This window comes from Tiliqua scincoides, chromosome 5 (genome assembly GCF_035046505.1).
Source record: "Tiliqua scincoides isolate rTilSci1 chromosome 5, rTilSci1.hap2, whole genome shotgun sequence".
NCBI classification, from domain to species: domain Eukaryota; kingdom Metazoa; phylum Chordata; class Lepidosauria; order Squamata; family Scincidae; genus Tiliqua; species Tiliqua scincoides.
Genome location: NC_089825.1, coordinates 109,029,802 through 109,055,045, shown reverse-complemented (window position 1 = coordinate 109,055,045; position 25,244 = coordinate 109,029,802). Strand labels below are relative to the sequence as shown.

Here is a 25,244-nt window from a genome sequence, read left to right as displayed (position 1 = left end):
CTTTAGATATAACCCATTATTTTAATAATGTTAGCATATTATATGGTCACTGGCACTAACCTAAATGTATTGTATTTGGGCCAAGGATGCTTGTTTCTCCAGGACTGCACAACCAAAAAGTAAGACATGGCTTATAGTTCTTTCTGAAACAAGAAAGTAAGGCTGCACTGCCATTGAACTCAATGGGATTAACCTCTGAGTAGACATGCTTAGGATTGCACTGCATGGGCCAGAAAAGTGCCAGGGTTTCCCCCTAGGACTTTTCTAGCAGAACTGAGCAAGACTTTCAAGGAGTGAATCCCTAGACACCCCTACTGCGGTTGATATCACATTTGATCACAGCTTCATAGCCCTGCTGCTGCTTCTTGAAATCAGCCAGGCAGACAATATAGCCATGCAGGAAATGAGGTGACGTCTTGTTTCATTCTGACTTCAGAGAAATCAGAAAGTAAATGTAAAGTAAATGTGGAAATTCTGTTTGTAGATCCAGGAAGGAGTGAGAGATAAGGATGGATTGATGGGTGAATTGATGGATAGTCGACTGAGTAGATGACTTGAGAGGGATATGCAGGAGGAGAATCGCAAATGTTGGCTGGAAACCATCAATGAAATGATACCGTAAGATCTGTTCCCCTACCATTTTTAAATCTTTACCTCTCTTAAATTGCTTCTTTGATCCCTTTCAATATTTATTTCTATGTCTTCTCATTATCCCTTTCTGTGTCTATTCCTGAATTTTTCTGAATTTGTCAATGCTACCTGTTCAACTATCATCATCCTCTTTGCTTTCCCTATCATTCACATTTTCAGATTCTTCTAGCACAGTGGTTCTCAATCTTTTTGAAAGCTTTACTTTGGGAGCAAACTTTTTGGGAGTCTTTGCGGGAAAGGGGCGAGGGCAGTGATGAGATCCCCAGGATCGCGTCACTAAGGGAGGTGAGGGGGGTGCTTTTACTTATGGTGGGCTTGTACAAGAAGCAGGAGATATGGGGAGCCCCGTGCAACCTGCCAGAGGGCTCCCCAAGGCTTGGAATGTTAAGAAACAGCCTGTGCAGACCATGTCTTGCAAACCAGAAGTGGTTTGCACTTGTTATTTCTGAATATTCCAAGTCTCAGGGAGCCCTGTGGAGAGCTGTGTGGGGCTCCCCGCACCTCCTGCTGCTTACACAAGCCCATAGTAAGTAAAAGCACCCCCCCCCCATGATGTGATCCTGGGGAACGTGCCACTGCTTCCCCCTTCCCCTGTCACTTAAAGGAACAGGGGAAGCTTTTCATGAACTAGTGGGTTGTGATCTGCCAGATTGAGAACCACTGTTCTAGCATAAATGTTTTCATTGAGAGTCATGTCTGTGGGTGCCACAGAGGAATACATAAACTAAGCAGAACTTCCATGTGTATTTACCCAATGACTATAGAAAAAGACCCTGATCCAACCAGAGTGAAGCTACCAAGTCCATTTTGACATCAATAAGGCTTAAGTTTCAAACCTAAATGTAATGTCCTTACCAGGTGGTATACCTTACCTTACCTAACTGAACTGTTAGGACTTAACATCTGAGCATGTTTGCCGAGGATTGTGCTGATGAGGTAATCACAAATACGTATTTTGGACAACTGAAATTTGTTTTCAGCTGGTCTTAGGGCACAATCCTAACCTGTGCTGGAACAGGCAGCCCTGCTGGCCTGCACTGTATCCAGTGCAGGGTAGGAGCCGACTTGGGAGCAACTCAGAGTAAAGGGATTTATGCCCCCTTAACCCATGTCATGTGCCTGCGAGCCCTTTGGGCCTCCTCAAATCCGCACCAGTGATTTTGTGGGCACAAATCAAAATGGCTCATGTAATACTGATTGAATCGTGGGTTAGGATCTGGCCTAGGCCACCTAGGCCAGTTCCATCTTCTCCTGGGCCTGATCCACCTCCCAGTCCACCCTCCTCATGCCCTGGAATGTCTCTGTTCCACCCTCCAGCCACCCTCTTCCACCCCTTGTGACGGATTGTGGGAATATTAGTAGAGGTGAAGCCAAACTGCAGCAAACGGGACATTCAGTGAAATCTTTCCTTTCAAAAAAGAGTGGAAAGAGATGGGATGAGAAGGGGAGAAAAGCTTGAGGAAATGAAAATAGTAGATGAGTTGGAAATGTGCTTGGAACTAGGAGTAGACAGAATTGCCTGTTTTCACTCTGGTCTGCTTTTTGGTAGAAAATTGAGTGGATCCGTTTGAATCCAGCATAGTGAGGTAGGAAGGCAGCACCTTTGAGATCGACTGAGCATTTAAATCAGGAGTGCTTGACTATGCAGGCATGTGCGCTTGATGTGAGCTGAATAGAGGCCTGCCCTTTAAAGGCTGATACCCCACATTCTTCTCTCAAGGACAAACATTGCCTCATGCTGGGGAAAATAGATGGAGAGCAGCTGAAAGAGGGCTTGTTTTGTGCCCTTCGGGTGCTAAAGGTCAATGCCCACCAAGTTCCTCTGAGGCTCTCTGAACATTCTCCTTTAATGTTCAAAGGGTGCACATTAATTTTGTGGTGAGCACAAGGCTGTTCACCCATCTCTACATGTTACAGGCAATACTAGATTTTTTTTTTAAACCTGATGCTCTTTCAAGGTATTCAAACTACCCATCATTCTTAATACCGATGCACTGTTAATGCAGATATTTCTAACACAAGCACTGCAAATGAGTTAATGGTGGTGTGGTCTGGCAGAGAGCTTGACTGTACAAGTGCAACAGCTGCACATTTTAGATGATTGGACCATTCTGCATACGTAAGATGCAGGTAGTCAAATGGTTCGGCAACAATGGTATTCGGAGTCCCTAGAAGATTTTTCTCACTGCATAAAGATATCTTGTATTGTTCTGTAATTCATTTCATTTCTCTGTCATGCTGGTATCTCAATAGAGGCTGTTGAATACCTTGTTAGATGATCTCAGCTCAAAACTAGCCAGTTATTGTATGTATTGTATGATGTTTTTAATAACATCATTGTGAAAATAAAATAGTTGGAGTAATTCCGTTTGTTTCAGGGAACCGTATTATTGTAAGTCCACCGATATGTGTTTATACTTATCTTTCTTCTTCCTCAGCGGTCAACATATTAATGAAGTCAAGTCTAATGTAACTATTATAACTGATTTCTTACTTCTGGGATTGTCTGAGGAACGGCAACTTCAAATTGTACACTTGCTGGCTTTCTTAACACTGTACTTGACTGTGCTGGTGGGGAATCTTCTCATCATCACCTTGGTAACCCTCAATGCTCACCTTCAGACCCCAATGTATTTCTTTCTAATCAACCTATCCATTGGGGACCTTGGATCCACCTCTGCCACCATGCCTAAGTTTATGACCAATGTGCTCATGAATACTAGACACATTTCCTATTCTGAATGTGTGGCACAACTGCTTTTTTTCCTTTTCTTCATTTCCTCTGATATTTTCATTCTTGCTGTCATGGCCTACGACCGTTACGTTGCCATCTGCCACCCTCTTCACTATATGACTGTGATGAAAAGGGGAACCTGTCTACAACTGGCAGGTAGCGCATGGATGGCAGGTTTCCTCAATGCTTGTCTGCACACAGGGACCATTTTTTCAATGCCCTTCTGCTCCAACATCATCAACCAGTTCTTCTGTGAAATTCCACACCTAGTCAAGATCTTATGTGATGATTCATATCTCCATGAAATGTGGATGCTTCTCCTTAGTGCAGCCTTGGGTCTCAGCTGCTTTGTGTGCATTATCATGTCTTATGTGAAGATCTTCACCACAGTATCAAGAATGTCCTCTGTGGAGAACAGGCAAAAGGCCTTATCCACTTGCATTCCTCATCTCATAGTTGTCTCCTTGTTACTTGGTACTGGTATCCTTTCCCATTTCATGCTAAGTTCCAGCTCTTCATATAACTCGGATGAAGTGCTTGCTGTGATATATTCTGTATTGCCACCAATGATGAACCCAATAATCTACAGCATGAGGAATAAGGATGTCAAGTCTGCTCTGTGGAAGCTGCTGTACCCAAAGTTTCCAACCAAGAATATGATCCCTCATGTTCACTTATGAGTTCCTTCTGCTTCCATGTGGGACAGTTTAATTTTAAAATTCATCATAGCTGCCTCATATGGGTGCTATTGTGTCTGTTTTTCCCTCAGTAGAAAAAAATAATCAATACTTTGGTTTCTCAAGCATTAAAAAACAACACTGTGTATAGAATATGTTGTCTCAGAACAATCAAAATGTTGTGGGCAAAATGTATATTTCATTCACAGTGGGTGAGAAACAACAGGAGACTTCCAGAGAACAGTGGTGAACCTCCCATTCATTCTATGGGGCAAAGGCCCCAGGCACAGAGCCTCATGCACCTTTAGGACCCCGCAGAAGCCTCCCTGGGACTCCTGATGAGGTTGGAAACTGTGCTTCTGGTTTTTTGGAAGCACGGTTTAAAGCATCGGGGAACCTCAGAGAGGCTTCCCCAGTGCATCCTGGAGTTGCGTGAGGGTCTGTGAGCTTCAGGTAAGTGGGGGATTTGCGTGTGGGGGCAGCGACATCCCATGGGGGGCACCATCACGGACCTTTGCCCTGGGGTATGGGGCTCAGGAGGTCTGCCACTGCCAGAGAGGAGAAGGGATGTTGCAACACTGTGCCAGTTGGTGGAGCTGGTAGGAAGGCCTGTGCCCTCCTGCCAGTGGAAACACAGGAAGCAGCATTTGCTAGATAGGGTATGTCCCATGCTAGGCAGCAGAGGGGTGGGAGAAGGATAGTGGAAGGCAGGGAGGGGCCAGAATGGGGCAGGTGTCAATAATGGGGGCAGATCAGGCCTGGGAGGGGGTAAGATGGGCAGTGCAAGCACACACTGTATCTTATCCCCCTTCCCGGGCCTGATCTGCTGACATGGGGCAATGAAGACATGCACTGATGTCAGGCATGCAGTGATATCACAATGGGATGCTCAATTTTCTGACAGGCAGTGTCAGTATGGTGTCATAATGTCCAGTCATTTCTTCTGATAGATGACATCACTGTGGTCATTCAGTATCTCTCACTCTCCTTCAAACAGGCAGCAGAATCAGTGTGCAGGAACAATGTCACACATTGTTCACACATACTAGGATAGGAAGATTCCCACATGTTCTCTGCAGACGCGTGTGGCCTCTGGGAACACAAGTGCCTCTGGGAACGAAGTGCCAGGTAAGGCACCGCAAGTTTAGCCTCAGTGCGAGTTCAGCAGCAGGGCGAGGAGGCCAGGGCCCCAGATATCGCCTTTCTCTTCCTTTGAGAAGAGGGCTGCTAACCAGTGAAGGGTTTTTTATAGTACCCCTAAATAAAAACAACAAAAAAGCTATGCAGTCAGACAGCCAGCAGCAGGGTGGGGGCTATCCAGTTTTCTGCATTGAGTGCCACATGTATGATTATTTGCCTCTGGGGCATAAGTCAAGGGTGCGTCCTCAGTGCAAGGAACTTCAGGGTCTCAGGGAACGCGTCTGCTCCCTTGAAGCCTTGGTGGGTGACATGGAGAAGCAGAGGCAGGCTGAGAAGGACTGTGGGGAGACTTCCGGGGACAATCAGGCTTCTTCCCAACCTCAGGCATGCAGCTCCTCAGCTGCCCGGGTGGGAAGTCTCGGGGCTGGAGGACGTCATCCTGGAGAGGAGGGAAACAATTCCCTGGGGGGGACCCCTTCTCCAGGGGACGGACCCGTATCCGAACACACTCAGGATACTCCTCGGCAGGAGGGGGGTCGGGGGCTTTTGTAGTGGGGGATTCAATTGTTAGAAACATAGAGAGGGGGGTTTGCAACGGATGTGAGGACCGCATGGTGACTTGCCTGCCTGGTGCGAAGGTTGCGGACATCACTTCCTATCTAGACAGGCTGGTAGACAGTGCTGGGGAAGAGGTAGCGGTTGTTGTGCATGTCGGTACCAACAAAATGGGCAAGTGTAGCCAGGAGGTCCTGGAGGCCAAATTTAGGCTTTTAGGCAGGAAGCTGAAAGCCAGGACCACAAGCGTAGCATTGCCGGAAGTGCTACCTGTTCCATGCGCAGGGCCAGCTAGGCAGGCGGAGATCAGGGGTCTCAATGCGTGGATGAGATGGTGGTGTAGGGAGGAGGGGTTTAGATTCATTAGGCACTGGGGAACGTTTTGGGACAAGCGGGGCCTGTACAAGAGGGACGGGCTCCACTTGAATCAGAATGGAACCAGATTGCTGGCGCATAACATTAAAAAGGTGGCAGATCAGATTTCTTGACATGCTAAATGACTGTGGCTTAGAGCAGCTAGTCACAGAGCCCACCAGAGGCCAGGTGACTCTGGATTTAATATTGTGTGGTACACAGGACCTGGTTAGCGATGTAAATGTTACTGAGCCATTGGGGAACAGTGATCAAGCTGCGATCCGTTTTGACATGCATATTGGGGGAAGAATATCAGGCTAATCTCTAACAAAAACCCTTGACTTCCGATGGACGGACTTCCCTCAAATGAGGAGGCTGGTTAGAAGGAGGTTGAAAGGGAGGGTAAAAAGTGTCCAATCTCTCCAGAGTGCATGGAGGCTGCTTAAAACAACAGTAATAGAGGCCCAGCAGAGGTGTATACCACAAAGAAAGAAGGGCTCCACTAAATCCAGGAGGGTGCCCGCATGGCTAACGCGCCAAGTTAGAGAGGCTGTGAAGGGCAAGGAAGCTTCCTTCCGTAATTGGAAGTCTTGCCCTAATGAGGAGAATAAAAAGGAACATAAACTATGGCAAAAGAAATGTAAGAAGGTGATATGGGAGGCCAAGCGAGACTATGAGGAACGCATGGCCAGCAACATTAAGGGGAATAATAAAAGCTTCTTCAAATATGTTAGAAGCAGAAAACACGCCAGAGAAGCGGTTGGCCCTCTGGATGGTGAGGGAGGGAAAGGGGAGATAAAAGGAGACTTAGAGATGGCAGAGAAATTAAATGAGTTCTTTGCATTTGTCTTCAGGGCAGAAGACCTCGGGTAGATACCGCTGCCCGAACGGCCCCTCCCGACTGAGGAGTTAAGTCAGATAGAGGTTAAAAGAGAAGATGTTTCAGACCTCATTGATAAATTAAAGATCACTAAGTCACCGGGCCCTGATGGCATCCACCCAAGAGTTATTAAGGAATTGAAGAATGAAGTTGCTGATCTCTTGACTAAGATATGCAACTTGTCCCTCAAAACGGCCACAGTGCCAGAAGATTGGAGGATAGCAAGTGTCATGCCTATCTTTAAAAAGGGAAAGAGAGGGGGACCCGGTAAACTATAGGCTGGTCAGCCTACTATCTATATTGGGTAAGATGGTGGAATGCCTCATCAAAGATAGGATCTCAAAACACATAGATGAACAGGCCTTCCTAAGGGAGAATCAGCATGGCTTCTGTAAGGGTAAGTCTTGCCTCACGAACCTTATAGAATTCTTTGAAAAGGTCAACAGGCATGTGGATGCGGGAGAACCCGTGGACATTATATATCTGGACTTTCAGAAGGCGTTCAACACGGTCCCTCACCAAAGGCTACTGAAAAAACTCCAGTCAGGGAATTAGAGGACAGGTCCTCTCATGGATTGAGAACTGGTTGAAGGCCAGGAAACAAAGAGTGTGTGTCAATGGGCAATTTTCACAATGGAGAGAGGTGAAAAGCGGTGTGCCCCAAGGATCTGTCCTGGGACCGGTGCTTTTCAACCTCTTCAGACCTAGAGACAGGGTTGAGCAGTGGGTTTGCAAAGTTTGCGGATGACACCAAACTTTTCCGTGTGGTGAAGACCAGAAATGTTTGTGAGGAGCTCCAGAAGGATCTCTCCAGACTGGCAGAATGGGCAACAAAATGGCAGATGCGCTTCAATGTCAGTAAGTGTAAAGCCATGCACATTGGGGCAAAAAATCAAAACTTTAGATATAGGCTGATGGGTTCTGAGCTGTCTATGACAGATCAGGAGAGAGATCTTGGGGTGGTGTTGGACAGGTCGATGAAAGTGTCAACCCAATGTGTGGTGGCAGTGAAGAAGGCCAATTCTATGCTTGGGATCATTTGGAAAGGTATTGAGAACAAAACAGCTAATATTATAATACCAATGTACAAATCGATGGTAAGACCACACCTGGAGTATTGTGTCTGGTTCTGGTCACCGCATCTCAAAAAAGACATAGTGGAAATGGAAAAGGTGCAAAAGAGAGCAACTAAGATGATTACAGGGCTGGGGCACCTTCCTTATGAGGAAAGGCTATGGCGTTTGGGCCTCTTCAGCCTAGAAAAGAGGCGCCTGAGGGGGGACATGATTGAGACATACAAAATTATGCAGGGGATGGACAGAGTGGATAGGGAGATGCTCTTTACACTCTCACATAACACCAGAACCAGGGGACATCCACTAAAATTGAGTGTTGGGAGAGTTAGAACAGACAAGAGAAAATATTTATTTACTCAGCGTGTGGTTGGTCTGTGGAACTCTTTGCCACAGCATGTGGTGATGGCGACTGGCCTGGACGCCTTTAAAAGGGGATTGGACAAGTTTCTGGAAGAAATATCCATTACGGGGTACAAGCCATGATGTGTATGTTCAACCTCCTGATTTTAGAAATGGGTTATGTCAGAATGCCAGATGCAAGGGAGGGCAGCAGGATGCAGGTCTCTTGTTATCTGGTGTGCTCCCTGGGGCATTTGGTGGGCTGCTGTGACATACAGGAAGCTGGACTAGATGGGCCTATGGCCTGATCCAGTGGCGCTGTTCTTATGTTCTTATGTGGACACTTTGTCCTTCTCATTGCAATGGGCATACACAGGCATATGTGGACTCACTGTCTGTTGCTGGCATAATTCTCTGGAGATACTGGGGACATGTCTGGTTCAGGACAGCAGGTTTGGGATTTGGGGGCCACCAATTTCACTTCATCCCTCCCAGTTCCACCCCACTCTCCATCACTTTCCCACCTCTCTGCTATTGGGGTCGTGCCAGCAGCTTCAGCCTGTTGCATACCTAGTGGTATGACGACATTTCTTGGCCATGAGATTGGGCCACCAGACTAAAGAAAGGAGCTTAAGACACTGTGCCAAAGGCTTTGTGGAAAAATGGAAATGGAAAAGCGAGATAAATTGTCACTACACGTCCATGTTGGCGCTTCTCTGTCTATACTGGAGGCAGTGGCCTCAAACAACAGAGAAAAAGTTATGTGGACCAAGTAAAAGTGTTGGTACTTGGAGGCTAAGTGGTAGGTCAGTACAGAATGTAAAACAAATGTCGTAGAACATTATATATTTTTGCTCTATTATTTATTTTTAAATCAGTAATAAAATATTCAGAAGATGATCAAAACTGTCATAATAAAATCCATAAAGGCACAGGTTCATAAGATTAATTCTAGCCCTGTGTTTTCCTGTAGGAGAAATTCATGGTTATACAAGCATTGCCTGCCTACACCAATAATCAGTTGCTAAAAGTGCATTCACCCAGCTCACAGCCGAATCCTGAGCTGCCCCACACACGGGGCTGCTGCAGCGCCAAAATGGCTGCTGTGGTATCCAGTGTGCAACCAGGCAGCCACTAGTGGCTGCTTGGGGAAAAGGGACTTTTGTCCTGCAATGGGGCTATTCTGGAGCTGCCGTAGAATTGGAGAGTCCTGTGCCAGACTGAGTGGTCCCACATGGGGCTCAGGATCTGATGGAGCCTAGCTCTGTCTGTCCTGCCCTCCTCCTGCCCCACTCCTCCCCACTACGCCACCTCCCCACCCTCCCCCACCTCCCCCACCTCCCCCACTCTGGAAAGCCTCCTCCCCACCTCTCCCCACACCTCCACTCATCTCTCCGCCATCAGGCAGTCCAGGTGACTGCCCAGCAGCAGAACGTGGGCCCAGCGTGGTGAGGGCTTGCAAACATACTGGTGTGCACTGTCCAGGATCAGCCTATCAGGCTGGTGCTCCAACTGAGACCATACTTGAGCCGACCTGGCTACTGTAAGTCATGCTTGAGTAACTTTGAGACTGGACTACTGCAATGTGCCCTATAAAACTGTTTGGAAATTGCATTTAGTACACAATGCAGTGGCTCAAGTAGTTGTAGTGCCAGGCGACAGGACTCGGCTGAACCACTGCTTCAGCAGCTACACTGGCTGCCCATTTTCAACCTGTCCCCGTATCAGATATGGAGTGGGACACGGAGTAGGATTAGAACTTTGAAATGCACCATAAAGTAACCAAGAATCAGGTGGAGAACTAGAACTGATCTCAAGAGGCTGTTTAACTCAGGGATGCAGGCCGGTGACCCCTCAAGGGCAAGTATATCTGAAAGGAAGTCAGGCTTGGGATAGATGGAACAATCCAGCTCCTTCAACCTCCTTTGCAAGAGCTGTCATGGAAAAGCTAAAATTGTCAATTACAAGAGAGGGTGGGGGTACCCCAGGGGATGTTGCACCTCTAGGATAGGGGCTCACACTAAAAGGGGAGGGAGTATTGCTGTAGTTAGGACACACTGCATGCTATTCTATTGTGATTATTCAATAAACATGAATGAATTTATCCAAATCTCATCTTGTCTCAGCAGTGGGTCCTGCACACCACGGGGTAAGTCCCTGGGTGACACTCCCCAGTCCTATCCACTGGCAGAAGTGCAAGGATGCCAGTAGAAGCGAGCTTTCACCAGCAAGCGCAATGAGGTCCCCATTGTAGTGGCTGGGAGCCATGCACGCAAGCTGGCAGAGAGGCCACTGTCCGCTCGTACTAGTGAGTTGGCTTTGATGGTGGCTGCAGAGAAATACGGGCATATCTGTGAAGGGAGGGGGAGGAACCGGGGCAGCGAGGAGGTAGGAGGGGTGGATCCAAGAGCTAGGACTGGCCCTGGGAACAGGGATAGGATATGGCGCATGCCAACTCTGCTGAACCTGTCGCCTCCCAGTCCTGATCAATGTCCATATGTTCACAGAACTGCAATGTACCGTATTTTTCACTCCATAAGATGCACCTGACCATAAGACGCACCTAGTTTTGAGAGGAGGAAAACTTACTTTTAAAGTAAGCCTGCCGTCCCCCTGTGGCACCTGCGCAAATGAGGACCTTGCCCCCAGTGCGGACCTTGTCCCCTTTGTTTTCCGCCTGCCCTCCCCCTGTGGCGCCTGTGCAAATGAGGACCTTGCCCCCAGTGCGGACCTTGTCCCCTTTGTTTTCCGCCTGCCCTCCCCCTGTGGCGCCTGTGCAAATGAGGACCTTGCCCCCGGTGCAGACCTTGCCCCCTTTGTTCTCGGCCTGCCCTCCCCCTGTGGCGCCTGTGCAAATGAGGACCTTGCCCCGGTGCGGACCTTGCCCCCAGTATTCGCTCCATAAGACGCACACACTTTCCCCCCACTTTTTTGGGGGGAAAAGTGTGTCTTATGGAGCGAAAAACACGGTAATCCAACTGGTTTCAACATCGCCTCACTGGTAAGCAAAGGCTTTGATCTTTCGTACCTCACAATGACGTGCAAATTATTTCATGGAATCTTACAAACATGTTTTTGCAGTTGCACTCTAAGAACATCCATTACATCAGGGAGACCATTACCTGCTCTGTAATTACCCAAACAACCATTATTAATTTTCCTTTTTGTAGCACTGGTAAGAAAAAATATTTAGAAAAATTCTGAGCTCCCATCTAGACTGGAATCCTCAAATACTGCTGAGTTTTGGGTTGCTGCTCTATAATGGGTTAGATCTAAGCCAATCTCCTGTTCTGGAGTTCACCTTCTTTAGATCTTTCTGATGCAATCTCTGGATCGCACTAATTGTGCTTCTGAATGGGAAGGTGATTGCTGTGGACAGCACACTAGTAGTAGCGAGGGCAGTTAGATATGGAGGTGTGCAGGTGCAGCACAGGTGGACATATAATTGCACTCAGATGGCCATTATTGCTGCTGCTGCTGCTGCTACTGTTCCCTCAACTCGCATCTCAGGATACAAATGCTGAATGTCGTTTTCATACTAACAGCCCAGGCTATTTTTATAAGCCAGGAGATGCCGCGATTGGTGGTGTTGTCTCTCTCATACGTGCCGTCATTGCTGCGCCCCGTTTCAGTGAACCTCCAGAAAGGCGCTGTGGTACATTTAAGTAAGTCCCTTTTTTTTCTTGTTTAGTGATAGTATCACTTCTTTGCCCACTGAAAAAATAGCGTTCCAAACAACAGCATGAGGCAGAGGTTGCCAAAGTGTGCATTGTGATTCCCATTGGCATCACAAGGCACTTGCCAGGGTGTTGCTGGCCACCCTTGGGAGACCCAGCATAGGCCTCCAAATGGTGGCAGGTGGCTCAGCACAGGGGGCAGAGCTGCAGCTCGCTGAAAAAAAGCACTGGAAAAACTCTCCTGTCCGCCCTTACCCTTTTACTGCTATTTTGAGGCTTGCAATGCCCTCCAAACCCGGAAGTAAGTGGTGGTGATGTCACCGCATGATGCAGCTTGCATTATCATCACTTCCTTCTGGGTTCCGGGAGTGTTGCAAGCCAGGAATAGTTTGGGAAGGGGCAAAATAAGGGGTAAAATTTCAACCGGTGCTGCTATAGATCAGATATAATTGAAACAGTTGATATAGGAGTTGGCATTCAACTGCGCATTTCCCCCCAAAGCTTCTTCATGATTGTTGCTATAATCAAACAATCTTTGAGGATCATAGACTGGGTTGCCTCCATTTTCGGTACATCTGACAGAGCACTAGTGATGCTCCAAATCAGCAGAAGTTCCCATTCCAAGCTGTCCTTTCCTTTCAGAGGGCTGGGACCAAATGGAGCAGCTTTGTGCTATTTTTCAAAATTGTTCCGGAAGAGGCAGCTTTGATTACATATATTCATACTTTTTTTTCCTGAGTATATACTTTTGCTCCTCGCCAATGATAACATAGCCTTTGTTATGCAGATTACTTCCATCAGCCAACCAGAAAAGTTTCTGTCACCCAACCAGAAAAGTTTCCATCTTGTGAAATACATACTGAACATGCATACTTCCTATGGATATGAATATGTCAGAGCAGCAGCAATAGAGAGAATATCTCTCACCATTTTTTTTTAATGGGGGAGAGGTGAGGGAAGTGAATATTTTCATTGTTGTAGTGTGAGTGGGGCATCATCTCTGAGGGAGGAGAGCACCTCTCCGCTATAGTATTCTACCAATTTTCATCACTATGATTCACAAGTAGAGTTAATATTTAACTGCTCTTACATGCTATGATGCTAGCTAGCCAGATCTCGTGCAACTTTTGGTGCCAAGCAAAGAATTCAGGATGCCGCTTGATGGTTCTTAATTTTTTTTTTATGGGTACCAATGGCCCAGGCTTTTGTTGAACAGGTCAAAGGTTGACTTTCTGGGAAGCACAAATATGCCTCTCTGAATTAGATATCCCAATGAAGTTTAGAGTGATCTCAGTCAATCCATTTCAGAGGTCAAGTGTGAGAGTGCCTGATGAGATTCTTGAGGTACTGTGAGTACATGTAAAAAAATGAATCCATTTTAAAACTTTGCTGGATCAAATCCAGAGAATTAAGTAAGCGGTAATAGTAACATTGAAACCAATCAAATATGAATTTTGAGGCCCAATCCTATCCAATTTTTCAGTGCCAGTGCAGCCTCAATGTAGACCGAAAGTCAGGGAACAAGTGGTCCCGTACCTTGAGGAGGACTTTATGACTGCCTGCACCACCACAGGATGCAGCATATGCCCTCATTGGCACAGCATCCATGCTGGAAAGTTGGACAGGATTGGGCCCTGTGTTTCAGCTGGCAGCCTGAGCTGCAGGTGGGAGGTTCTTTTTGAGATCAGAGGAAGAAATGCATCCAGTTGAAGACTGAGGTGCAAAAGTACTTTATTTTAATGAAAAGCATACAGAGCAGAGCAAGACAAAACTTATGGTGGACTCACAGAGCAACGTAGTGGTGTGCTGGTGTCAGTGGAGTGAGTCTACTGAGCTAAGTGAGAGATTATATAGGGAGGTTCTTGCTTATCAGTGAGTTGGTACTAATTGGCAAAAAGATAACTGACAGCAAATGATATATGTGCATGGCCATTGCCAGGGTTCCCATCACATCGCGGACAGTGGCCGGGCTGATGCCAGGAGAAAGGTGTTCCCATCATTAGAGAATGGGGGGCTGCTTTGCAGGCGCAGCATAATTGATGTACTTGAAACCTGAACAGAGCTGGGGTGTGGAGGATGATTGGACTTTTCACCCAATCTTCCTAGCAACAGCAGATGCAGAGGCTGAGGTTCTTGATTTATGTCTAAGTTTCCGCTACTTCCTGTGGGAACAGCTCAGCAAAAGAGCAGGCTGCTCCGAGGGACTGAGAGACACACAGTCAGGCATGGGTCTTGCTCTGGCTGTTACAGACCCTTGGTTGGATGATGTCACCCACTTGTGGTCAGATATCTTATCTGACTCTCCCTGTTCTAATATTTGAAAGCACAAATAATTCCCATGTATATAAAGAGAAATGCTTCTGGTTCATATCTCCCTTCTGGTATCAACCTTCCTTACACATTCTGGTGGGAATCAGATGTTCAGTAATCTTTGTAGATGTACTACTAATGAAAATATAATAATATGATTCTCTTTTTGAAAGTATTTTTTAAGTCCCCATGCCAATTTTATTGCAGCATAGTGTTTAAAAATTTTCAACATGCTCTTGCCTTCATGTTTGCCATTCGTGATATCAGCGAGGATTCCAAACTCTTGCCCAATGTCACTCTGGGATTCCATCTCTATGATAACCAGTTTGATTCCATGATAATATACAAAGACACCCTGGATGTGTTGTTCACACAGCAAAGTACTCTGCCTAACTACCAGTGTAATATGAAAAAGGAAGTGTTGTCTGTCCTTGGAGGACTTACTGTTGAAAACTCCATTCAAATGTCCACCATCTTGAGTATCTACCAGGTTCCACAGGTAGGTGCATATGTGCTTAGGTATGGATGCTACTGAATTACATTCTGATCTAATGTTCTGATTAAAATCAGTCTACCCTGAGGTTTCCTCTTCAGTACAGACCATGGACTAGTAATAAGCAGCCTCCATTTTCCTTTTAAAACAGATTATCTAAAATGTCCTAATGCTGGAGGTGGGGAGTTCTCAGAAGTAGAACTTAGTTCTATATTTCATCTAATTTCCTTTTCAATGCAATCATTCAAAAAGAAATCATTAAATTGTTCAAAAAAAGGGAGGTGCACTTATGCACATTAGAAACTGGGGGTACAAGTCAATATTTTCTAGTACATTCCTACTTGTTTTATAAATGTGTAGCAATCTACTGTACCTATAGAAATGGACTCATCTCTTTATTGTTAAAAGGTCTGCCCTGCCTTTCTCAGAATGACTAAAAATAAGTTGCAATTGGTATCACAAAAAAACAATACAATCTAATTATGAGGAGCAAAAATAAAGAGTTAGAAGAAAGAAAACAAAGACAAAACAAAAAATTGAGGACAAAACCATGAAGGTGTAGCAAAAATGTCTTGAGATGGCAATGAATGATGGACAGAGAAGTCACCAGTTTCAATCTGAACGTACTGGGGACCACCACAGAGATGGCCATCTTGCCAGTTTCTGCCCAGTTGAGCCTCAAAAAATGGCAGAACCTCTGTGAGAGCCTCTGCAAAAGATCTGGTAGAACGGGTATATTCATGTGGGAGGAAGTTGTCATTCATAATGGAGGCTGTTTATGACTTGAAAGGCAATCACCAACACTTTGAATTGCGCTCAGAAACCAGGTGGCAATCAATGCACTTTGAGCAATGAAGTTGTGACATGATTAAAAAAAAAAAACAAAAAAAAAAACCTACAGCTGAAAACTGCAGTGGATCTTCAAGGGCAGCATCATATAATCTCAAAACAATAATCCAAAAGACAATCATAAGACAAGTCAAACACTTAGGGTTGTGGCATATTTGTAGGGGGAAAAAATGTGTATTTGGGCATATTCAGTTATCTCTTCAACCTCTAAGAAAGTCCGCTGTCCCCTTAGATTGCTTACAGTGCATATCAAACCAGGATGAGTGGAAAAGCTCATCTCCCATCATTTTACCAGATGGCACCAAAGGAAATTACTCTGCACATGGGGATTGTTCAGCTACTTCTGCATTTCCAGTGGACATGGATTGGTCTCATTGTTTCAGATGACAACGATGGAGAAAGCTTTGTGGAGATGCTGACACCTAGGCTTGCCCAGAGTGACATTTGTGTTGCCTTCTTGGAAAGGTCTCTAGCAATGAATCAACATGCTTTATTAGATGATAGAAAAACATATTCCAAAATATACTTCTTACTTCGCACAACTGATGCCAATGTGATTGTGGTCAGCGGGGATGCTCATTCTCTGGAAACTTTAGTAATGGTATTGGATGCGAATGAATTTCACATCAAAGCCCAAATAGGAAAGGTTTGGATTATACCTCCTCAATGGGATTTCACAAATACATTCAATCAGGATGGCTTTTCTACACAAACCTTGCATGGTGCCTTGTCTTTTTCAGTCCACACCTACTCAGTACCAACATTCCGAGACTTTCTCCAGACCTTAAGACCTGACAAGTCACCGATGCAGTTTTTCTCTGTGTTCTGGCAAGCAGCATTTTATTGTCGTGTCCTCAATGAAAGCTTTCAGTTCTGTAGTTATTGTCAAATATGTAGAGGGGATGAGAAGCTAGGAAGACTGCCTACTTCTAGATTTGAGATGGACATGACTGGCGAGAGCTACAATATCTACAATGCTGTCTATGCTGTAGCGCACACTCTACATGCCATCCAGTTGTCAAGGCAAAGAAGAACACTGGACAGAGACAAATTTGTCAATATGAATGTTCACCCATGGCAGGTAAAGTCATTTGTGATTAACTTCTCAATGTGGACAAAAGATCACTACATGATATAGATAGTGATTGATAGTCAACTCATAGAAGCAGGAGGGAAATATGCCCCTTCCTGTTTCTGTACACGCCATATTTAATATTTTCATCAGAAGAATGAAATGAAAGGGGCATACAGTACAAAACCGTCTCTAGTTTTAAACATTGTTTTCTCTTCCAACCCAGTTCCATTCTATTCTAAAGTCTGCCCACTTTAACAATGGTGTTGGACATGAAGTCTTGTTTGAAAATGGAGAATTGTCATCTGGGTATGATATTATCAACTGGGTCACCTTCCCCAATCAGTCTGTCCTTAAAAGCCAGGTCGGAGAAATTTCATCAAATCAAGAGTTCTTCATTCATGCAGATAAGATTGTGTGGAACAGTAAATTTAAGAAGGTATGATCAAACACCAGATCTTAAAATCACAGCGAATTACACTGTTCAGACATTGAACAGAATCCTGCACAGAAGAAACATTTAAAAAAAAAAATAGAGGTCAAATACATTTTTTATAATCACACACACTTCCTTTAGAAGTGAAGTGTGTCAGGTAGAATCCATTTGAGTAAGTTATGATCCAATCCTATCCAAGAGCATGCCAACAGAATGTGTGTGACTATCTCATGCCGTCGTAAAGGCACCATAAATACTTTGTGATAGCACAGAGGGCTGCTATAGACCTGAAATTCATTGCAGAGCAGGAGACTTGTGGAAGGATAAGGAGTTTTAGGGACCCATTCTATCTGGTCAGCACCAACCCTCTGGCAGCACTGAGTGTTGCAAATATGCCATAAGGCACACCTGTGACACTCACCACCAGGCCGGCACCAGCACTGGCTCAGCCTGTGCTGAGTCAGTGCTGGGGGAAGGCCAGTTGCATGCCAGGGTAAGGCCTTGCCCCAAGGAGACCTGTGGCTAATTCCCTGCCCAATTGGGTGCAGCAGTCGCCGTTTTGGTGCTACTGCTTCATCTGTGGGGCTGGGAAAGAATAGGATTGGACTGCAAGATCCGTTGAACAATGACTTGCTTCTGAGTAAATGTACGAGGGTCGCCCAGAAAGTAATGCACCACATTTTTTTTCTTCAACAATTATTTATTGAACACAATGAAACTTACACACAAGAAAGAATGATGTTTCTTCTACACTCCCTATTTTTCCATGTAATCTCCATCCAGTTCTATGGCCTTCCTCCAGCGAGACACAAGGGGATGTATGCCCTGTCGGTACCACTCCTTGTTCTGGTCACGAAGCCATTTCTGCACTGTGCGAATCACCTCTTCGTCATCCTCAAAATGTCTTCCGCGAATGGCATCCTTTAATGGCCCAAACAAGTGGAAGTCTGAGGGAGCTAGGTCAGGGCTGTAGGGTGGATGGGGTAACACAGTCCAACCCTGTTTAGTGATGTGTTCCGAAGTCCTCAAACTTGTGTGAGGCCGAGCGTTATCATGTTGAATCAAACATTCACCTGGGTTGTTATGGCGCCGAAGTCGCTGGAAGCGCTTCTTGAGTTTGGTTAATGTCTTCACATAAGCTTCAGAATTAATGGTGCTGCCTCTTGGCATCATATCAATGAGTATGACACCCTCACAGTCCCAAAACACAGTGATCATGACCTTACCGGTTGAAGCAGTTGCTTTGAATTTTTTCTTCTGTGGAGATTGAGGATGACGCCATTCCATCGACTGTTGTTTTGTTTCGGGCTCAAAATGGTGAACCCAGGTTTCATCACCTGTCACAATCCTGGAAAAGAACGCTTCCCCCTCAACTTCAAAACGTTTCAGCAACTCAGAAGAAATGTTTTTTTCTGAGAGATTTGTGGTCCACTGTAAGACAGCGCAGAACCCATCGTGCACACACTTTTGAGTAATCAAGAGCACGGATGATTGCATCCACACTTCCTTTTCTGATTGACAGCTTCAGCGCCAACTGCCTAGTCATTATGCGTCAGTCCTCGCGAATGAGCACATCAGCAAGCTGCGTCTTGTCAGGTGTGACAGCTGTGGATGGCCGCCCCGAACGCTGCAAATCTTGGAGCTCTGCCGAACCGCCTTCTAATGGCCTCACCCTCTGTGCCCAGCAACTAACCATACTTCTGTCGATTGCAGATTCTCCATAAACTGTACACAAACGTTTGTGAATGTTCCCAACAGTTTCTTTCTCTGCAGTGAGAAATTCAATGACGACACTCTGCTTGTAACGTACATCGCTTACAGACACCATTTCGAAACACTGTTGCAGCTATGCTATCTGTCTGAAGAAATCAAGAATTTGTGTGCGCACTCCTGAAAATTCAAATAATGTATATCTAAAGTTTTGCATTCGTACCATTACTGTAGGCTGAGAAAAAAAAATGTGGTGCACTACTTTCTGGGCGACCCTCGTACATAGGATTACATGCTTTATTCTTATGTTGAATAATTTTAATCCCGTTTTTAAATTTTTGTAAACTTGTTCATAGTTTTTAAACTATTGCAACCTGCTCTGTGTCTGAGATGAAACTAGTTAGATCTTTAAGTGAATTTCCAAGGCTGGAATAATGGGTAGAGAAGAAAATATTCTAATATTCTAATTCATAACCCAGTCCTAACCCCCACCATGTTCTTTCATGCAGACATATTGACGTGGCATGTGCCGCATGCTATGGTAGGGGAAGGGTGAAGGCAATCAAAACATTAGTAAAAATGGCCATGTATTAGTCATGAAAGCACAGAGCGCAGGATAGCTGCCCCAGGGCCCAATCCTATCCAGTTTTCCAGTGCTGGTGCTGGTGCAACTGTGCCAAAGGGGTGTGCACTGCATCTTGTGGTGGGGCAGCAGTCACAAAGGCCTCCTTAAAGTATGGGAACATGTGTTCCCTTACTTTGGGGTTGCAGTGTGGTTACACCAAGGCTGGAAAGTTGGATAGGATTTGGTCCTCAATCGCCTTACCTAAGGGACAGCTCTGACTGTGGGACATGATGAATTCCTGTCATTTAAAAATTATCGCTACACAACTGGCCAATACACCACCACTTACTGCTACTTGAGGAGACTTTGGGGGAAAATGGCAGCAGTCAGCCGCTAGCCTCCAAGACAAAAGCCATGTTGGGCCAGTGAGCCTTAAATCCTCAGAAGAGTGGAGAAATCAGAGACTGGAAGAAAAAGGGAGAATTCACAGTTGGGTTGAATGGGGATGGGCTTAGAGAAATAGGAATCAGTGAATTCTGTGAAGAGAACATCACATTTTGATATTGACTGATTTTTTACGAGAGTTTTGTTCTGTCTTTTACAACAGCAAGCACTGAAAATCTTCATCTACTGTAGGTATTTCAAGTCAGGAATTTTCCGAATGTAAAAGGATTCTGTTGTGCTGGTGTTTATGAAACGATTGGTGCTACCTACTTTTTCTTTTTTATTCATATTATCAGATATTGCCCAGCTCCAGGTGTGTCAAACCCTGCCATCTTGGACACAGCAAGACTGTGAAAGAGGGAAAACCAGTTTGTTGCTATGACTGTTCTCAGTGTCCAGGAGACATGATTTCTGATCAGATGGGTAAGGATAGCATACAGGTTTAGGCCTCTCCAAACATAATGTTTCATGCCAAGAACATCTGTTTTAGCAAATGGGGATAGACTTTGAGCAATAGAGCATGGAAGAAAGGTGTAAGAAGTTTTACATTGCAACACCTTGAATGAAGTTATAATTAATGGCTGCATTTACATTGAATTTTTCCTACCTTTTCAGAACTAATTCCCAGAAATCATCATCATCAATAATATAACGAAACTTCCTTGACAGTTGTAGAACAGCTTCTCTATCTGTGGAATACTGATGCCTTTGAATCTTTTCAAGCATTCCATCTACTGATTGAAATGATCATTCCTTGTTTTCTTCACTTTTTGAATTGAAAGTAAAGTTCTTTCATCCAGACTTTGAGCCTGGAGAACTTTACACAGAGAGAATAAGGAACCTATGGGAAAAATACTAGATGTATGATGTGAAAAATAAGGGATCTTCTTTGGGATTTGATGTTCTACACACACCAGAGGTTTTCAAATGTGCAGGCTCGTTAATTCATTCACTAACTTTGCCTATTCAAAGGTTGGTGGACACACAAAGTATTTGCTGTTTGACTAGGAAAAATTAAACTAGCACGCAGGTTCAGAATATTAAATATAAAGGGAAGAAAGCAATCCGACCCTGTAGACCCTTGGGAAAGGAGAGTTCACATTAGAAACCTGCTACCTGCAAACTTCCCCCATGTTGAAATTGCTTTTAATGGTATGGAATACATCTCACCAATTCATAACGTAGATGGAAATGTGGTGTCTTGGAAAAAAAAAAAACTAGTGAAAATCCTTCACAGAATGAGATGCACTTTAGTTGACCCTTCCATGCTGTGTTGGGATGGGATCCTGCCACCAACACAGACGTGACTGTCAACAATCCAGAAATGAACATTCATTGTCCAGCAGACAGACTGCTCTGATACCACCATATTTCAAGACAAAGTAAACAGCATTGTATGAATGAACTGAGATACTAATACGGCTTATCTACTTTAGATGCAGATCATTGTGTCAAGTGTCCGGAGGATCGATATCCAAATAAGAACCAGAGCCAATGTATACCGAAAACTATAAACTTTCTAAAGTATGCAGAGCCCCTGGGAATAGCTTTGATTTTTTTTGCAGTCTTCTTTGCTGTGGTCACAGTTTTGGTAATACAAACTTTTCTGAAGAACTGGAACACTCCCGTTGTCAAAGCCAACAACCGGAATATCACCTGTATTCTTCTCAGTTCCATCCTCCTCTGCTACTTTTCTTCTTTACTCTTCTTTGGCAAGCCTGGGAAGGTCTCCTGCCTTCTCCGGCAAACAGCTTTCAGCATCATTTTCTCTGTTGCCATTTCTAGTGTCTTGGCAAAAACAATCATTGTGATCCTGGCCTTTCTTGCCACCGAGCCAGGAAACAAGATGAGGAAATGGCTAGGGCAAAAAGTGGCCAACTCCATTGTCCTGTCCTGCTCCCTCATTCAGGTCTGTATATGTCTGGCATGGCTGCTGACCACTCCCCCATTCCCAGATGTTGACATGCTCTCACAGGTGGGGAACATCATCCTGAAATGTAACGAAGGCTCTCTCAGCATGTTCTACTCTGTCCTGGGCTATATGGGCTTTCTGGCCATCGTCAGCTTCACTGTCGCTTTCCTAGCCAGGAAACTGCCAGACACTTTCAATGAGGCCAAGTTCATCACCTTCAGCATGCTGGTCTTTTGCAGTGTTTGGATCTCCTTTGTTCCAACTTACTTGAGCACCATGGGCAAAAACGTTGTGGTTGTGGAGGTGTTTGCCATCCTGGTCTCCAACACTGGACTGCTGTCTTGCATCTTTCTCCCCAAATGTTACATTATTCTACTAAGATCCAATCTTAATACAAAAGAGATACTTAGAGGAAAAACCATGCCTTAGCAAGCAGTGTGGAGATATGATAATGTTGTATGACCGTTTTGTCCATTTTCTCCTGCTATTTGACTGCATTCATGTCAATGAAGTGCATGGTTTAATTTGCTCTTGGGTAATGGTTTTGAGTTGAGGGACTACTGCCAAGACACCCTTCCTTTTGGATATCCCAAATCAGCATGCATAAATGCCACAGCTAGGATAAAATGAGCTTCCCAACATGGAAAATTGTGTACCAAACACAGTGTGGCCAGTGCAGAACAGAAACTTTGCAGAATACAGATTTACTGTACATTGTAGAAACCACTTGAGACCCACTGTCTAACCACAAAGAATACAGAATCTTGGCTTCTAATTCCTAAAATTTATTTTAAAAAACAAAACAGAACAAAAACCTCTCAAGGCAACATTTGATTTTGTTTCTGATTTTTTTTTACATTTCAGAAGGATTAAAACTATTGTTACCTCCATCCCACTAAATATATAGTGTATCAGTTAAGTGCACTCAGCATCTACTGAACTATTAATGCCTTGAATTATGTCTCTGTTATCAGTGAACTCATTTGTCATAAATAAGAAGTGGAATGCAGCTTATAGCGTAACAGTTAATTGTTCTTGCAGGAAATAATTGGATCATGGGAGCCATAGTTTTCTTTTTTTATCCCACTACAGCAGTGTTTCCCAAACTTCTGCAGGAAAGTTTGGAACTATATAAGTTGTTGTGGGGGAGGGGCAAATGCAGCGTCACGATTGCCAGGATTGTACTGCTGCCAGGAATGAAAGGGAGTGTTTTGAACTTACCAGGGGCAGAGCTAGCCTCCTATCAGGGGGTGGGGAGCCCAGGGATACCTTCACAGGGCTCCCCATGCCTCAGAATGCCTAAAAATAGCAATTGCCATCCACTTCAGTGGGTTGTAACTGCTATTTTTAAGCATTCTGAGGCATGGGATCATGGCAATTGTTTCATTGCCTTCTCCCGACTTCTTAAGGGGCAGACACAGGACTTTCTCTGTCTGGTGGGTCATGACCCACTAGTTTGGAAACTACTGCACTACATGGAGCAGAGAAAAGGTAGCAGGTACTCCTAACCGTGGTCAGAACCATCATTCCCAGTTAAGGACAGGCCCCATAAGGTTTCTCTTGTGTCTAATGAGCCTTTCCAGCTGCCATTTACCCTCTCATTCTCCTCAAAAATGAGGAAGGTTGCTTGTGAGGTGGATACTGGCATCCAAGTAGGGCAGAAAGTCATTGTTCTAGGGTTTTTGGAGTGTTACATTCCATATTTCATTATTTTGAACATTCAGAGAATAATTTGAAAAATACAAATGGATGGGGGTTCACACATCACTAATTTTAAGGGGTTTCTTTGGAAATAAATGTTGAACTGGTTTAATCAATCCATTCTTTATTTCCACTGCCAATTTTCACCATATGTTCCATGCCGACTCTTCCCCAATTTGTTCTCAAACATTCTGCTGCATGGGACTTCAGGGAAAGTAAATGGGAATAAATAAACCATCTCCATCTTTCATACCAACTCATCATATGCATGACAGTACAGTACAGATATATGAAGTGTCATCCTGCTAAATAGGTTTCTCATTGTAGTAAACAAGTATACAGCACACTCCTAGGTATCTCTACTCAGAAGTAACCAAATGTTCCTGAGAGTAAGTCCCATTGAACAAAACAGAACTTACTTCTGACTAGACCTGGTTAGGATCGTGCCCTAAGGGTGCAATCCTAACCCCTTATGTCAGTGCTTTCCAGCACTGGCATAGTGGTGCCAATGGGATGTGTGCTGCATCCTGCAGTTGGGTGTCACTCATGGTGGCCTCCTCAAAGTAAGGGAATGTTTGTTCCCTTACCTCGGAGCTGCATTGCCCTTATGTCAGTGCTGGAAAGCATTGACATAAGGGGTTAGGATTGCACCCTAAGTCACTTAAGTGCAATAAAGGCTTACACCAAGGAAAGTATGTATACAATTACAGCCTTAAGCTTCCTTTCTTAAAGAAACTTGAACTCTCTGCAGTGCATCTCTCACCGCATCCTTCACAGTCTTGTTCCTGAAGCTATAAATGATGGGGTTGAGCACTGGGGTCACCACGGTGTTGAATACTGTGGCAATCTTGTTGAATTCCATGGAAGAGCTTCCAGCTGGCTTGATGTAAATGAAGATGGAGCTGCCATAATAAAGGGATGCCACAGTGATGTGAGAGGTACATGTGCCAAAAGCTTTCTTTCTGCCTCTGGCAGAGGGCATCCTCATCACAGTGACAATGATGCAGATATAGGAGACAATTGTCACAGCTACAGAAATGAGAAGCATGAAACAGGAAACTGTCAAGTCTAAGGCCTGGAGGAAGTGAATATCAGCACATATCATCTCTAGCATAGGGCCACTGTCACAGAAAAAATGGTCAATAACATTGGGGCCACATACAGGTAGGCCAGCCTTGAGTAGCGTAGATGCTGAAATGGAAAAGAAGCTGCACAACCAACAAGACAAGACCATCAGCAGGCAGACTCGGCTGTTCATTATAGCTGTGTATCTCAGTGGGATGCAGATAGCCACAAAGCGGTCCACTGACATGGCAGCCAAAAGAAGGACTTCAGTGGAGCCAGCCACAAAGTAGACATACCCTTGCAGGGCACAGGCAGATAATGAAATGGTGTTATCCTTTGAGATAAGCAGGGTGAGCATCTTTGGGGTGACAGTTGTAGTGATGATAATCTCCAGCCAGGAGAGGTTCTTGAGGAAGTAGTACATAGGTGTATGGAGACGCTGGTCTATCCGGATCACAAGGATGACCAAAGTGTTGCCAAGCAAAGTCAGTATGTACATGACAAGGAAAAGGAAGAAGAGCGGTTTTTGAAGCTGGAGGAGATGAGAGAAGCCAAGTAGGACAATCTCAGTGACAATAGGCTTAGTAGAGTTGCTAAGCTCCAT

At 44.8% G+C, this 25,244-nt stretch overlaps 3 protein-coding genes across 3 annotated transcripts; 2 read left to right on the top strand and 1 right to left on the bottom strand.

Annotated features, from left to right (window-relative positions):
- Positions 1-3,057: 3,057 nt before the first annotated feature.
- Positions 3,058-4,065, top strand: LOC136653074 (olfactory receptor 14A16-like). The gene has a single exon (XM_066629999.1). It carries the CDS (start codon positions 3,058-3,060, stop codon positions 4,063-4,065), a length of 1,008 nt encoding a protein of 335 aa, XP_066486096.1.
- A 10,057-nt stretch (positions 4,066-14,122) lies between these two features.
- LOC136653073 (vomeronasal type-2 receptor 26-like) lies at positions 14,123-22,303 on the top strand. The gene is made up of 6 exons (XM_066629998.1): positions 14,123-14,364; positions 14,601-14,892; positions 15,968-16,816; positions 17,034-17,246; positions 20,259-20,385; positions 21,399-22,303. Exons 1-6 carry the CDS (start codon positions 14,123-14,125, stop codon positions 22,301-22,303), a joined length of 2,628 nt encoding a protein of 875 aa, XP_066486095.1.
- Positions 22,304-24,287: 1,984 nt separating this feature from the next.
- LOC136653072 (olfactory receptor 6M1-like) lies at positions 24,288-25,244 on the bottom strand. The gene has a single exon (XM_066629997.1). It carries the CDS (start codon positions 25,242-25,244, stop codon positions 24,288-24,290), a length of 957 nt encoding a protein of 318 aa, XP_066486094.1.

Bases quoted from the DNA above. Each gene is read 5' to 3' on its own strand.
- LOC136653074 (XM_066629999.1), top strand. From the start codon at position 3,058: ATGTGTTTATACTTATCTTTCTTCTTCCTCAGCGGTCAACATATTAAT.
- LOC136653073 (XM_066629998.1), top strand. From the start codon at position 14,123: ATGTACTTGAAACCTGAACAGAGCTGGGGTGTGGAGGATGATTGGACT. The intron at 14,365-14,600 runs GTCAGATATCTT...ATTTTATTGCAG, and splicing joins GATGATGTCACCCACTTGTG to CATAGTGTTTAAAAATTTTC. The intron at 14,893-15,967 runs GTAGGTGCATAT...CTGTCCCCTTAG, and splicing joins GTATCTACCAGGTTCCACAG to ATTGCTTACAGTGCATATCA.
- LOC136653072 (XM_066629997.1), bottom strand. From the start codon at position 25,244: ATGGAGCTTAGCAACTCTACTAAGCCTATTGTCACTGAGATTGTCCTA.